At 34.5% G+C, this 14,210-nt stretch overlaps 2 protein-coding genes across 9 annotated transcripts; one reads left to right on the forward strand and one right to left on the reverse strand.

Annotated features, from left to right (window-relative positions):
* The first annotated feature begins 69 nt into the window (after positions 1–69).
* Positions 70–6,294, forward strand: LOC109789604 (tRNA(His) guanylyltransferase 2). 4 transcript variants are annotated; one of them, XM_020348593.3, is made up of 3 exons: positions 71–227; positions 3,605–3,671; positions 4,368–6,294. In XM_020348593.3, exon 3 carries the CDS (start codon positions 4,600–4,602, stop codon positions 6,133–6,135), a length of 1,536 nt encoding a protein of 511 aa, XP_020204182.1. In that variant the 5' UTR covers positions 71–227; positions 3,605–3,671; positions 4,368–4,599; the 3' UTR covers positions 6,136–6,294. The 4 variants fall into 4 exon arrangements, with proteins under 4 accessions (XP_020204181.1, XP_020204182.1, XP_082915549.1 ...); XM_083059422.1 differs by lacking the exon at positions 71–227 and adding an exon at positions 277–331; XM_020348592.3 differs by lacking the exon at positions 3,605–3,671 and having other exon boundaries at positions 70–227.
* A 1,375-nt stretch (positions 6,295–7,669) lies between these two features.
* On the reverse strand, positions 7,670–14,201 carry LOC109789594 (putative CRM domain-containing protein At3g25440, chloroplastic). Of its 5 annotated transcripts, none has more exons than XM_020348575.3 (5): positions 14,115–14,201; positions 11,072–11,280; positions 10,457–10,778; positions 8,977–9,384; positions 7,670–8,370 (listed from the first exon to the last, which is right to left on the reverse strand). In XM_020348575.3, exons 2-5 carry the CDS (start codon positions 11,194–11,196, stop codon positions 7,831–7,833), a joined length of 1,395 nt encoding a protein of 464 aa, XP_020204164.1. In that variant the 5' UTR covers positions 11,197–11,280; positions 14,115–14,201; the 3' UTR covers positions 7,670–7,830. The 5 variants fall into 5 exon arrangements, with proteins under 5 accessions (XP_020204164.1, XP_082915550.1, XP_020204166.1 ...); XM_083059424.1 differs by lacking the exon at positions 14,115–14,201 and adding an exon at positions 12,922–13,938; XM_020348577.3 differs by lacking the exon at positions 14,115–14,201 and adding an exon at positions 11,370–11,519.
* Between the last annotated feature and the right edge of the window lie 9 nt (positions 14,202–14,210).

Below are 14,210 nucleotides of genomic sequence, written 5' to 3' on the forward strand. Positions count from 1 at the left end.
AGTATCACGTAACACGTTGATAATTTTAGAGGGATTTCATGTAAAATTTTCATTATGTGAAGAAAAGTATCGTATCATGTTTGGATATTCTATTAAAAAAAATCAGAATTTTAAAATTTAAATTCCTTCGAAAAAAAAACAAGAAGAATTTTATAATTCTTTTTCGCTCCCTGATTCCCGCCCGCTGATTCTCGTCGCTCGCTGAGTCTGACTTGACAATTTCTCTGGTTTGTTTCTCTGCTCTCTCATCTCTCTACATTTCTTGCTAGGGTTTGTTCATTTATATTTGCTCTTCGATTTGTTGATTTATGTGTTTGATTTTGCTCTTTAGGTAAGATAGGTTTTGACTTTGTCTTCTTCTACCATGACTAGGATCCTTGCTTGCAATTATGATTAAATGTTGTTATTTATTTGAACTGTGGTTGAGTGGTAGCTTGTAAAGCTTTGTGCCACTTTGGTGTTATAGGCTCCATCAGATTTTTCCTGATTAGGTACCATGTACCATGGTACCACTCTTCAACTTGGTCAAAATAGTAATTTATCTCCCCTGATAATTAAGCACATCTAATTCTTGTGACAAATCATATTTGTTCCGACATCTCACACTGTTGCTAACTTGTTGTAGCCCTTAAGCTGGTTACAACCAAGAACCAGGAGTGCTCTTGCTGATCTAATGATATTTCTTTTTCCCTTATAAAAAATATTGATATTTCTTTTTCCAAAGTTGATTAAAAAATATTACTGAACACTGAACAGTATAGCTATATTAGATTTTCTTGAGACTGGTTTAGGTCCGAGAATAGTTTCAGTTTTAGCATCACAATGAGAGTTCAATTGGTTACTTTATTCATGTTGCGTGACATTTTAAAACTACAATGTACTGGTGATGCTGAAGAATGATTGAGTGTTATTGAAGAGAAGGCTTAGTTTGTGCTTAGTGTTGTCTATTTAATCAAATGGCTCTTTTGAGACTGTCATGCATGCTAGTCTCTCTGCTGCAGTGAACCTCAAATGAACAATGCTTAGGATAGGCACAAAGTCTAGTTGATCCTAAGGCACAAAGTCTAGATGAGGTGGTATTGTTGGCATCTTAGAACAAGGGTCATAACCATTACTACTCTTACTGTTTTTTTTTTGGCTGTGGTTATTCATGTTCTGTGGTTCTCCAGTGAGTGAGGAAATGGATGAAAATAGTCCTTTCCTGAGAGAAGGATCTTTGGCTATAGCTTCAGTGACGACATCCACCTAGGCAAGGTTTTACTCTGGGGTTGATATGGTTGGAAACTTACAATACAACTGCAACCCCTCAGAAATTTGAGGGTGGCCATGCAGTGACAGAAGGTACAGTGATTGTCTGTGGTCTTGTGAAGTGGTGACCCTTTGGAATTGCAAATAGTTATTAAGGGGCTGGGTTAAGTCCAGTGTTACTGTGGGGCATGTTGCAGATTAGGAGAAAGTACTCACAGCAGTTGGGGAAATAGTAGACAGAAAGAGAAACAGTGCGAATTTGATAGAGTGGTGCTGCCATGTGAATTTGTGATTGAGCCAGAAAGGAACATGTTCAATGCAGCTGGTGTTCAGCTTGCCAAAGGTCTGGCTGCTGGTGGTAGTGGATGATTATGGTTCCCTTCATAGGTTGTGATGAGAACAGTCTCGTCCTTTAAACACCTTGGCACCGGGCTCAAGAAGAATTCCTTATCATATATATCCATGGAAAGGATAAGCATTGAGCTTTAGGCTAAATCAAAAGCAATGGGCATAAATACATGTTATAAATTAATGACATCCTATAGATATCTCTTGGAAAAAGTGCGAATATGGTCACAAATAGCAATTTTTGTGTAATATCTGGATGAACCTGAAGTTATAAAAGAAATTTCACATTACAAAACCACTTTTTTTCTAGTAACATCTTCACCTTCACACCAAATTGATGCGAATCCTTTCAAAAGAAAAATGTTTGTCATTGAGGAGATAATTCCCTTAATTTCTTTGTCCTTGTTTTCATTATTTTTCTTTCCCTTTTTATGCCTAGCAAGTCATTCTTCTCACCTATGTCCAACAGTCCAACTATAAATATGTCCTCTTATTTCTGTGTTAAGATGTTGGTGCATGTTTGTGCTTTATAGGGATCAATAACTATGGTATACAATGCAGAGTTGATTTTATAGGAATCAAAGGAGGACATAGCTACCTTGTATGTGCTGCTTCAGCTAGCTACTGAATATCAAAACCTACCAATGTAGTTTGCCATAGCGTGATCAAATGATGAGAAAGCTAGAGTTCTAAAAACTTGTTTCATTCAACTCAGAAGCAATGCTATGAATTGTGTTTGCAACTGGACAAGAATGTCTATGTTAGAATATTAGGAGAGAAGATAAGGGCCCACAATTCATATAAGAGAGTGGGGGATTGGTCTTAAAATTATTAGAATCTTACAAGAGTTGTTATCTCGTTAACAAGAGCCACAACAATCTGCCTTTTGAGTATCAAATTGGACCCACTGCAGATATAAAATTAGTAGCTGACTCTAGTTGCACAGTTTTTGTGTTTGGCCAGAAAGCAGTTTACTTGTCATGCTTAATTCTTACCAATTTGCTGTGTACATACAGCTAGCTAAATGTATTCTTTGGTCAAATTTTCATTTTCTTCATTTTGAAGAGGGACATTAGAGATAGGTGAACAATTCTTGCAGACAAGTCCTGGGTTGTATGGCTAGTGTAAGGACAAGCATTCCCTTGAGCTCCCATTTTAAGTTTTGTTCTCTTGTGAGAATCAGAGGGCGCCACCTTGCTGTACTGAGACTTGCTGTTACTTTTTATATATACTTCCAAAACAAACAGATGATCATCGTGTAATAAACAGACTTGAGCCTTTCTCTTGCATTGTAGCCAATTAAAAGAACCTCTGCTCCCTCTTGATGATGTGTTGTGCCACCATTGGCTCATATACCAATAATAATTAATGCTTTGGTGACTAAGTACTCATTTATGCCTGTCCTTACTCCCTGTTGAAAATAAATTTAGCTAGAGCACCAAAAACTTCTGGTAAAATTTTCAAATTTGTCCCAAAATATTATCACTTGCAACTTAAACACGCTACAGCTTTACAGTGGAAAATATGAATATGCCTGTAGAAGGTTTCTCCTGCTCCAATTGTAGAGTGGTGATGCAATGGAATCAGCCAATGTCCATATCTTAGGAATTTTCATCTACTCTTTCAATTTTATTGTTTGGATGGATTTATGGTAACTTGATAAGCTTTATTGACAATTATAAATATCTACTCCAATTTTTGGCATTTTGCTAAATGTTAGTTGCTTTATGTTGTCCATTGCTATCAGGTATACATTATAGTTATTTGGAGTAAAGCAGTTTAGTGTAGACAATAGACATGTTAATAAATTACTATATTTCCTTAAATATTAACATTCATGCAATTGCTATGCGTCATCCATGCATAGTGGGAGCGGTCCAAGTTCAACGCACAAAATGCTGGACCAAGCCCAACACAGAATAGAAATGCTGAAGGCTTTTACTATTTTTGCTCTGAATTATTTTTATATAAAATTACTTAATTAGCCTTTTTTCTCCTTTTTAAATAGCTCGCCTGTCACACATTCCCCCCCTCTGATTTCAGTGTCCTCTTCTCTTAGACATTTATGCAGTGAGGTATGGCTTATTCCCCCACTCCATTTATGCTTTCCAATTCCATTGTAGGGTAGCTATAGCATATTCCAAATTTTATACGAATTTTACTGCGTATGTGATACATTGGTACTCCTCATGTTGTTATGAAGATCCGTGTGAACCCAGTGACTATATATGAAAGCACATGACATGGTCCACTCATTCCTTCTCCACTGTCATCTAATTACAGCTATAACTTGTTTTGGTTTTCCCCCAAATTGGCAAATTTTATTTTAGCACACCAACTGTTTGATGACATGCCTTGGATGGATCCTTACACTTGAGCTGAATACTATAAATTCTGCATTGATCAGTTTTACTCAAGTTTTAGCCCCACCAAGAGTTGGGCATGTTAATAATTGAATTGAATCTTTATTTATGTGAATTGTGAAGGACCAATTGCGTGTTTGTTATTTAATCATAATGATGGATCACACTTTGAGTTGTGACTTGTGAGTGATGATGTGTGTTGGAACTAAATATTTCTCCTACTCAATGGGCTTGGCTGTCAAAGTAAAGCCAATGTTTGGCACAGCATAAAAATTATTTTACTTTGTTAACTTGTGTGTGTGCTCCTAATGGGATAAGGCTTTTGTTGTTAACTTGTGTTTGCTAATAAACTTTTTATAACGGTAGAATATATTGCTATTCACAATACTAATTCTTTTTAAATTACAGCCACTGCTGCCACCCACTGTACCTGTTACTATGATGCCAGTCTCTTTTAAGTGCTATTTGAAGTGATTGACGGGGAAGACTGAAGATTTTGCATTTAATGAGTTGACATTGGGTTTATGAATGACTATGAGTGGCAGCTTGTGATTTCCGTGCACAAGGACAAAGCCAGCAAGCAATGATAGTTTTTTGTGTGAGAAGAAAGAGCATATATATGTAAACTTTTGCATGCAGGATGGCAAACAGCAAATATGAGTATGTCAAGTGTTTTGAAGTTGAGGATGAGGTCATGTTTCCGAACATCATCCTTGTTTGGATCAATGCCTGTAAACTTCAAAAACCTTGTGATGTAAACACCTTGAGATTGATGAACTGTTGTGCAATTGAAGTTCTTGAAGAGTATGCAGATGTAGTCCTTGCATATGGGTTCAGTGACGAGTATACTTTTGTTTTCAAGAAGACCTCCAAATTCTATGAAAGGCGTGCTAGTAAAGTGCTATCAATTGTGACTTCTTTTTTCTCATCTGTCTTTGTGAGAAAATGGGGTGAATTTTTTCCACAAAAGGAACTACAATGTCCTCCTTCCTTCCATGGGCGAGTCATACCTTGTGCGTCCACAGATGCTCTTCAAGCGTATCTTTTGTGGAGGCAGAATATATGTCATTTGGGTAATCAACGTGAGCAATGCCTTTGGCGTCTTGTTGAACGTGGAATGAATGAGAAGGAAGCATGGGACTTCATAAAGGGTTTTGACAAAAGTGATCTAAACAATCTTTTATTTGATGAGTTCAATGTTAATTACAATACACTGGAGCCAATATACCGCCAAGGGTCTTGTGTTCTGAAGACAATGATAGAGGATATTGTGAAGTACACAGATAATGGTGCACCAATTAAAAGGCACAGGAGAAAGATAATCACAGTGCATTCCAAGAAAATAGCGAGTAAGAGGTTTTGGAATGAGCAGACGATTCTTTTGAAGGAGCTTGGTAGTTTTGTTGAAGAGATTCACAATGTGAGTCCAGAGTATGTGAGGTCCTTTGAATTTGATGGTAAATTGATGCCATCAACATGGATTGTAGTTCGAATAGATGGATGCCACTTCCACAGATTTTCTGAGATACATGAATTTGTGAAGCCAAATGATGATAGAGCTCTTAACTTGATGAATTTGTGTGCAGTTGCTGTCTTAGAAAAGTTTTGGGAGGATATAGTCTTTGCGTATGGGGTCAGTGATGAGTTTAGCTTTATTCTTAAGAAAACCAGTAATCTTTATCAAAGGAGAGCTAATACAATGATTTCAGCTATTGTGTCTTTCTTCACATCCACTTATGTGATGAGATGGAAAGATTTCTTCTCACAAAGTGAGTTAAAGTACCCTCCTTCCTTTGATGGACGAGCAGTGTGTTATCCATCCACCAATATTCTACGGGACTACCTTTCATGGAGACAAGTGGATTGTCACATCAACAATCAATATAACTCTTGTTTTTGGAAGCTGGTTGCATCTGGAAAAAGCAAAAGGGAAGCCCAGAATAATTTAAAGGGTGCTCAGTTGCAAAAGAAAATTGAGGAATTGGCTATTGACTACAATAAATTACCAATCATGTATCGACAAGGATCCTCAGTTTATAGGGAAAAGGTAGACAATGTTCTTATTCATCAGGAGAATGGTGAATCTTCTGAATGTTATGGAAAGGTCATTGTTGAGCATATTGATATTATTGGACCAACATTTTGGTTGGAACACCCAAACATCCTTGATGAATAGCTGTATGTGTAGTGTAGCATCGAGTATGCTAATTAAATTTTAGTATTTTATTTCTCGTTGCTGAAAATTTTTGTTAGTTTGGTTTAACATTATGGATTTTTTGTTTTTATATTTTCTTATTTAATTTACATGAAATCAGGAAGTGCTGCATAACTTTTATTGTGTTGAGTGTAAATACGCATGCAAGCCTTAGATCCCTTAACTTTCTCCTTCCAATGAAGGAGAATGGTTGCACCATTGCAGCATTCAACCATGGCTACCAAACTCCATAGAACTCTAACCTGCTAACTATTATGCACTAAAGGTGCGCCGATGAATAATTTGTCTATCTATTTATGTAATATATAAAACTTTTAAGAGTGAGCTGTGTCTACTTTATATTTGTTTGTTTGTTCCGTATATGATCTTGAACAACACTAAGTCGGTGATTTTGTGATTTGTTATTTACCAATGTCTTTTAAGGATATGGAGTCACGAGAGCATGTTAGATTGTTAGAACCCATCCCCAAAAATTGGCGGGAGGAGGGCAAACTGAAATCTTCATTGGTGTAACCGTGTAATAAGAATTGACCAATAAAGGTGTTTAAAAATCGTTGGAACATTGGAATGTGTTAATGACCATTCTTGAACTTTTCAACGCAAATCCTACTGACTCTTCAACATGATCCCAATCTTGTTCTTCTTAATTAACACTTTGTTCTTTGCTTTTTATTCTTATTATACTATATATGTTTTTTGTAACTTAAGATAAGTCTTCAACCACAGCAGTAATTTTTAAGTTCTAAATTATCTTTGCAATTTTGTAAAAGATTGAGTTTCTTAGTTTGTTCATCTTAATAAATTTAATTTATCATGGGCAAGAAGCTGCCACATTTAATAGTTGACTATTTACTAAATTTAAAACAAAATATAAGATAAAAGAAAAAAAATATAGATGCAAAACAATTCAGACATCCACCTTGACTAGTGACATCACCCGCTTATAATGCTTCATCTACATTTTCCCATCAACCCACCACCACTAGGCAATATAAGTTTCCATTTTAAGTTTACAGGTAACATTATAGTGTTTTGTGGATGAGCATTATGTCAACATATTTTGCTCCTCCCTATTTTGTCTTATTGTTTTTTGTCCGTTGTCTCTTTGTTTGTTGTCCCTTCTATTAGTTAGAACAATTCCTAATGGCTTGTAGCGGCTTTTTAAGTTGCCATGCTCCATAAAGAGACAAGTTAGAACAGAGAGAGATACATGCCAAACTGCTATCAAAATTATTCAAGTTATCCATATGATCTTTAATCCTTCAAGTACCCAAACTCTTAATTTCATGTTGCATAATAAAAATGGAATAGTGACACCATTGCCTAATGGTATAAGTAGAAAAAAAAAACTTGACTTTCCTCAAGATTTGAAATTTGAGTTTCTAAATAGGAATAAAAAGTGTTGGGAGAACTTTACCCACCGCCTCACCTAGATGGCTTTACTTAACTCATCTCAGATTAGTCATGATCTAATATAACTTTAAATACAAGGGTCTCAAACAAAAAGGTGTTAAATTTAAATATTCATCTCCTGTTTTAAAAATGAGTCAAACACAATGCTATGCTACTTCATTGTTGTATGTTGTAATTTCTCCCAAGCTACACTATTTTGTTTTATATCCAATACAATGATTAGACTTGCCTTTTGCAAACTTATCATTTTATCTTTTTCTTTAAAAAGGATGTAGCACGCAGAAAAATCTTGTCAACTTCATCCAGCTCAGGTAAGTCGACGTCTTTTTCCATGTTTTTTGAGTTCAGAGACATTTGTCGCAGATGCTCCTCAAAATCATTTGTTTCTCCATTGCTTTGCTCTGGAAAATTATCAAACTCGTCCAAATAAAGAGGTTTCTCCTCCTTTTCGAAAATCTCTGTATCTGAATCAGTCTCGAATAAATCTGATAACTTATCAGAATCAGACTCCCATTCAGAGTTCATATTTATGTCTTCCTCTGAGCACTCGATGTTATCATTCATCATCTCACGGTGTTTATCAGAATTCTCTAGCTGGAAATTTGAAATACTACCAGACTCAATACTCGCTTTGTTACTGTTCTGAATTGCCTCAGCAGCATCTGTATTACTTTCAGCCATGCTTTTAAATTGTGCTCGAAGAATTTCAAGCTCTTGCTCGAGTCTTGGAATGCATCTCCTCACAGCTCGGAGGGCATCCCTATATTTGGATTTATCCAATGCCTGCATAAGATAATCCAGAAAAATGAAAAAAAACAATTGAATACACCATTTGAAATGTTTTTCTTCTACCATAGTAAAGAGTATAAAGAAGAATATAGAAAAATGCAGGGGCAATTAATGTTAACTTCTGGAAGAAGCAAAACATATATAAATCTTTATTCATAGAGAAATGAAAATGATAAAAGTAAAAGCCTCCATTCAAGTGCAAATTCCAGGGTAATAAATTGTCACAACCCCTTCTTGCAAGATACCAGGAGATACAGTGAGAACCAGCACCAACAAGGCATCGAAGAGTTGTTAAATAAAAATGAAGTTAAGAGTGTAAATTTTGGAAAAGAAACATTTTTTTTGTGAAATAGACAAGTAGCATGAACAGGAGAGATTCCATATATACATTCAAGGACTATAGATGCAGAATTTCAGACGTAGCAGTGGTTCTGCAAGTCAAGCATTATGTAGCAGAAATTTTCCCAAAAAGATTCTGGACAATGAAGACCTAGAACTGTTGGAGAAATTTTGAAACTCTATTCCCAGGTAAACTCCGAATCTATCCTGTATTCATAATTTATTCATAAATCACTAAAACTTGAATACACAACAGAGTACCTTCTTTCTTGAGAGAGAGACTCGTGGGGACATGATCTCAGTTGGTGGTTGAGAGTAGTTTTTCCCTCTATACATTATTATCGTATTTTCTTCATGAATGTCAAGAACTATACCTCCAGTCAATCTTGCCAGCTCAGCAGCAATATCTTTGACCTCCTCTGCTGAAAACGTTTTCACCACCACTTTCAAAGTCTGATGTTTCTTCCAATGCAGATGCATGTTCAAAATTACACCTTGGTAAATTCCTCGTCTTCCAACTGGCACATAATTTTTGCATTTGAGACCCATCTTTAAGAAGAAGAAGTGCTCTTCTGGGGTCAATATCTCAGGATCATGGGTTGTTTCTGAAGACTCTGCAGGCTCAATCTTTTTCAGAGCTTCAGAAAATCTCTCTTCTTTTTTTCGAGCCTAGAATGATGGAGAAAGCATTGTATGTTCATTAACTGACAGAACATAAAAAGTAAAAACCATGTTTAACAAAAAACTTTGATTTAAAAATAAACGAGAGTGCAAGAGCTTTCTCACTCTCGAGGAAAGCAAAAAATGGGAAACAAAAAGAATTTATTTCATGCTATGTCATCAGAGAACATAAAAGCGATAAAACATGGCAGTTAGCACAGATAAAAACCGGAAAATGATAGATCTTGGAGTGAAGTAACTGAATTTAGTAAAGGACAATTTTGATTCAACAACATCAAGGGCAAAATTGAATATCTTTCCAAAACAGTGTTAATTTTATAAAAAGCTAGAAGTCAAACAATCATTAACAAAACTGAATTTGACAAAAAAAATTTCGGTAAATTATTGAGAACAAAAAGATTAACTTGAGGAATTAGATAACAATGTGTTATGCATATTATAAAAATGAACGCACTAAAATAATTCTGTAATTCATTGTTCAAACTGAAATTTTGCTTCTTTATCATCTTTATCTAACTGAAGTTGTGTATTAAGATTTGAATTTGAATATGTATAGTGGTGCATGCCAGATTCTAATATTGAATAAAGAGATCCAAAACTTTATTTTTAAATTTAGTGACACCAACAATTGTTCAAGAATTTTAAGCAGTTCTATCTTCTTTGCAGGAGATATTGCTTTAAAGGCTTCTACTCTTCTAGTATTCTTGTTGAGTTCTTAAGAAACAGGCTTTTGCATGCATAATCAAGAAATTGCATGACTAAGTTCCCAACATAAGAAAAATAGATTTAATTTACATCAAGAGCTTTACTATTTTAAGAAATTCATACCTTTAACATTAGTCTAAAGATCACTATTACAAAGTGAGGATCCAAGTTCTTATGCTAAAAAGTAAATATAAGCCACGTGTAGTATGAAAAATACTAAAAAGAAAAAGAAATGTATCTAGATATAGCAAGCACAGGATGGCAAAGGTGCAAAAGGAAAGAATCAGCAGAATCATACAATTTGAAAAAATAGAAAGGATTAATGTATGAAAATTAAAAAAAAAGTAGAACTTACCTTTAACAATTTATATAAGATTTTTTCCTCTTCTGTCATCCTTTCATACTCTTTCTTTTTCTTAAATCTAAAAAACTTCATCCATCTTACAACTGCTCTTTTCCCCTTTAGTTTTTTCCTCTTTAATTTGGCATTACCATCATCATTAGCACAAGGGACCTTTTCAGAATCCTGATATTTTTGCTCTACAACCTTATCATTATACTTTAGAAATGGACTTGAATGAAAGCTTACGTTCCCCGAGAAAGGAGATTCTTTCATGTAATAGAGGTGACCGTAAATAAGTTCCTGGCCACGAACCTTGCATACAACATAGTCCAAGCTACAGAACTGTAAGTCAATAATGAAGCAAACTTCTGTTTCAAAGTTTTTTTGGTTCGCATACAAGATTACAAGCTAAACCAAAGAAGAAGAAAATACCTTCAAAATGATTATTTGATTAGTAGTAAGTGAAATATTGCCTTCCAATTTTATTTTATTTTAACTACAAATCTGAGGCTTGTCTTTCTGGCATTCCCATTTTAGTTAAGTAGGTGAAAACGCAAAAATAAAATGCAATATTAAACACACTTTGAAATTACAGAGACAGAGCACATGATGGAAAGACAGAGGTACCTTGTTTTGGGGAACAATGACTTGGAGAAGAAAAAGAGGGGTGTGAGAAGCAAAGAATTTGCGGAGAGGCTGTTGTGGAAGTGAAATTTAGTGAGAGGCCATGCTGCCAAAAGCCTCCATGCCATATTTCCCAACTTCTGAATGTCGCAATCAACTAAGGTTCTCTTTTTCACTGATTTGCTGGGTTCTGCTTCCTACCAATACGATATCTGAAATATTTGCGGCAAATGTAAGAAATATTAATATTAATATCAATATAGATCACCCCACCATTGAGAATATGTAATCCTTTCCTGACCTGATTCTTAGTGAAGTGTGGATCATTAGGTTGTTTCGATAGAGAATTTTAGAATTCTAAATTTTTAGAATTTTAATTCCTTCAATTATAATTCCTACATTTTTAAACTTAATTATTTGATAAAGAAATTAAATTCCTTCATTTTCAAAATATTGTGCTAGGATAAAACAATTAAATTTCTTCATTTCTTATTTAAATAAAAAAAAACAATTTCCTTCATGTTTTAAATTTTATATTTGAATAAAACATTTAAATTTATTTCATTAATAAAGTTTTTTGTTCAAAAAAAATAATTATTTTTTCATTTATAAGTTATATTATATTATTTAAAAAATATATTTTAAATAATTTGCAACGTCTGCTCTGGGCATACCTAGGAACCCATGTTGTGAATTAATTGATCCAATTTGTCATAACAGCCATTGGAGCAATAATCAAGTAGTGACCAGTTACACCCTCGTGCTTCATATGTTATCAGCTATATTGTTTATATTGTTTTTCCAAGCCCCATTTCATCAACTAAAAATAAAATTCAATTCAAGTTGTTATTAAACAGAGAAAGCGTCCTATTTAATTCATCCAAAAATGATTAAAGGAGGTGTATTGGTTTAAGATTTCATAAGATTTTAGAAGACTTTTTTTTGAGTAAAAAAGTACGTCGATATTTAATCAAGATTTTGTCACTAACAATCGAGTAATATTTAATCTTGATTTTCAAGACTTTTTAAAGAGTCCATTAAAACTTATTGATATTTATTTGAGACTTTTTATAACTTAAAAACAACCTATTGATATTAAAAAAATATAGAAATTTTAAAAGATTGTTGTATTAAAGAGATTTTGAAGGATTTTTTAGTGGTATTCATAAATATCAAATCTATAAAACAATCTCATCCAAACCCATCAAATTTTAGAGGATTGTTTGAAGTAACTTTTTAAGTCTTTTAAGAATTTTCAAGTGAGTTTTTTTTTTTTTTTTTATACTCTTGTCTTTTTCATTTTTTTTTCTGCTAATAATATTGTACTACTATTTATATATAATACTGTACTACTGTTTCATTCTAACTAAATTTTTTTTTTAAAATCTTAATCCAATACACCCCATGTAAAACTTAAAACTTAAAACAAGTGGGCAGACCATGCCAACAGGACACAAAAAAAGGTAACTTGATAAACAAAATTCCCCAACCTTCCCTTGCTTGACTGAATAACAATTTACAAGCAACTCACTACTCTGTCTTTGTAAAATGAGGAGGCAGCAGTTTTGTAATGGTAAAGCTAATAAGAAACAAGTATTTTTTTTTCCGTGTTTACTGTGTATATTGTGAGGTAAATTCTCTATTATAAACACACCCATAAGAATAACTATGTTCACCCCATTTTTACATGCTAGACAACCTTTCTTATACTCCAATATGGCCAATGCAATACTTATTTGGAACCGTTATAATCCATGTTTTCAACCATTAATTAGTTTTCATTATTCTTCGTATGACACAAGATGTGAGACCGACAAACAAGCCAAATGAGCAGATCTAAGAGGGAACCAAACCAATGCTGCAAGCTTCATAGCTTCTGATGAGATTCAATAAACAATCACTCCACATAACATTAAACCCCGGCCTCATTAACAACTCCATCATAAAGCATCCCATCATCTGTACACCAAACTTCCTCAACATGCCACTTCCTAGAACGTCTCTCTCATTCTCCCCACACTAGATTAGTCATCTTCTCCCTCTTCGCCTGCATATTCAATATGGAATTCATCAAACTTGGCATCCCCAACCAAAACAAGTGCCACGATCTAACTGACACAGAATCCACCACAGTCTCATGACATCATTGCCAAATTCAGAAGACACACACTGGTAACAATGACATCACAACTCCTCAAATCCCCAAAGACACCATAATCCAAATCATTTTCGTCAAGTGCAGCATGTGCCACAAACCAGAATTGATCCCCGAAAGATCAGGATGGGGAGTCGTGGAATTAAATATGGTAGGAATTATAAAATGGAGGTGCATGAAAGCATAGTTATGAAATATCCTGGGTATTAGAAATAGTTGGTTACCACGCAACTGATTGAATGTGGTGTATTGAACTCCCTTCATAGTAAGATGGTCATTGTTTAATACCACAGCATTTTAGTGTTTCACCAATCTTATGCTACTTGTTACATAACCTTCAGGCTCTCACTTATAGGGTAGGACACTAAGACATCACTCTACATCCGATGATTCAACTCAGTACCGCCCAATTGATGAGATTGAATATTGGAAGATGGCAAGGAATCCTGTGAATAGATTCAAAAGATGGGTAGAAAAGAATGGTTGGTGCAGTGACGACGATGAACTGGAGCTTAGAAGTAGTATTAGGAAGCAGGTTGATTCCTTAAATTTAACCATGCCTACAAATTATAAAAAACAGAAACTCCTTTTCCAAAACATCAACAATATTCACCACAAATTACCTAATATAAACCACGACTATTTTCACCACACACAATTTTCCAAAGTAACAAATCACCTATCAAATGTGACTTCAGTAAAACAGCTTAAAGTTGTAAAGGCACCAAATCATTAAAAATGGAAATCAAATTACTAAACATATTTAGAGAAAAAAAAAACTTAGAAAAAACCTAAATTAGAGAAGAAATACATAGACAAATCAGGGAAAACCCAGATTGGAAGAAATCAGATATGACAAGAAATGTAGAAACAAATCAGAGAGGAACGAACCAGAAGAAACTGTGAGAGAGAGTGGCTCGAGCGAGTGAATCCGCGTGGGAGCGAGGGCGAGCGTGAAAATTTTGAAATTCTCTCTTTTTATTTTGG

Source organism: Cajanus cajan, chromosome 7 (assembly GCF_000230855.2).
Source record: "Cajanus cajan strain Asha chromosome 7, NIPB_CcT2T_4, whole genome shotgun sequence".
Lineage (NCBI taxonomy): Eukaryota > Viridiplantae > Streptophyta > Magnoliopsida > Fabales > Fabaceae > Cajanus > Cajanus cajan.

What these genes read in the sequence shown, in the direction of transcription:
- LOC109789604 (XM_020348592.3), top strand. Translation starts at nt 4,600, where the DNA reads ATGGCAAACAGCAAATATGAGTATGTCAAGTGTTTTGAAGTTGAGGAT.
- LOC109789594 (XM_020348575.3), bottom strand. Translation starts at nt 11,196, where the DNA reads ATGGCATGGAGGCTTTTGGCAGCATGGCCTCTCACTAAATTTCACTTC. An exon ending in TCTTATATAAATTGTTAAAG is followed by an intron (nt 9,385 to 10,456) that starts GTAAGTTCTACT and finishes CCATCATTCTAG; the next exon opens with GCTCGAAAAAAAGAAGAGAG. An exon ending in TCTCTCTCTCAAGAAAGAAG is followed by an intron (nt 8,371 to 8,976) that starts GTACTCTGTTGT and finishes TATCTTATGCAG; the next exon opens with GCATTGGATAAATCCAAATA.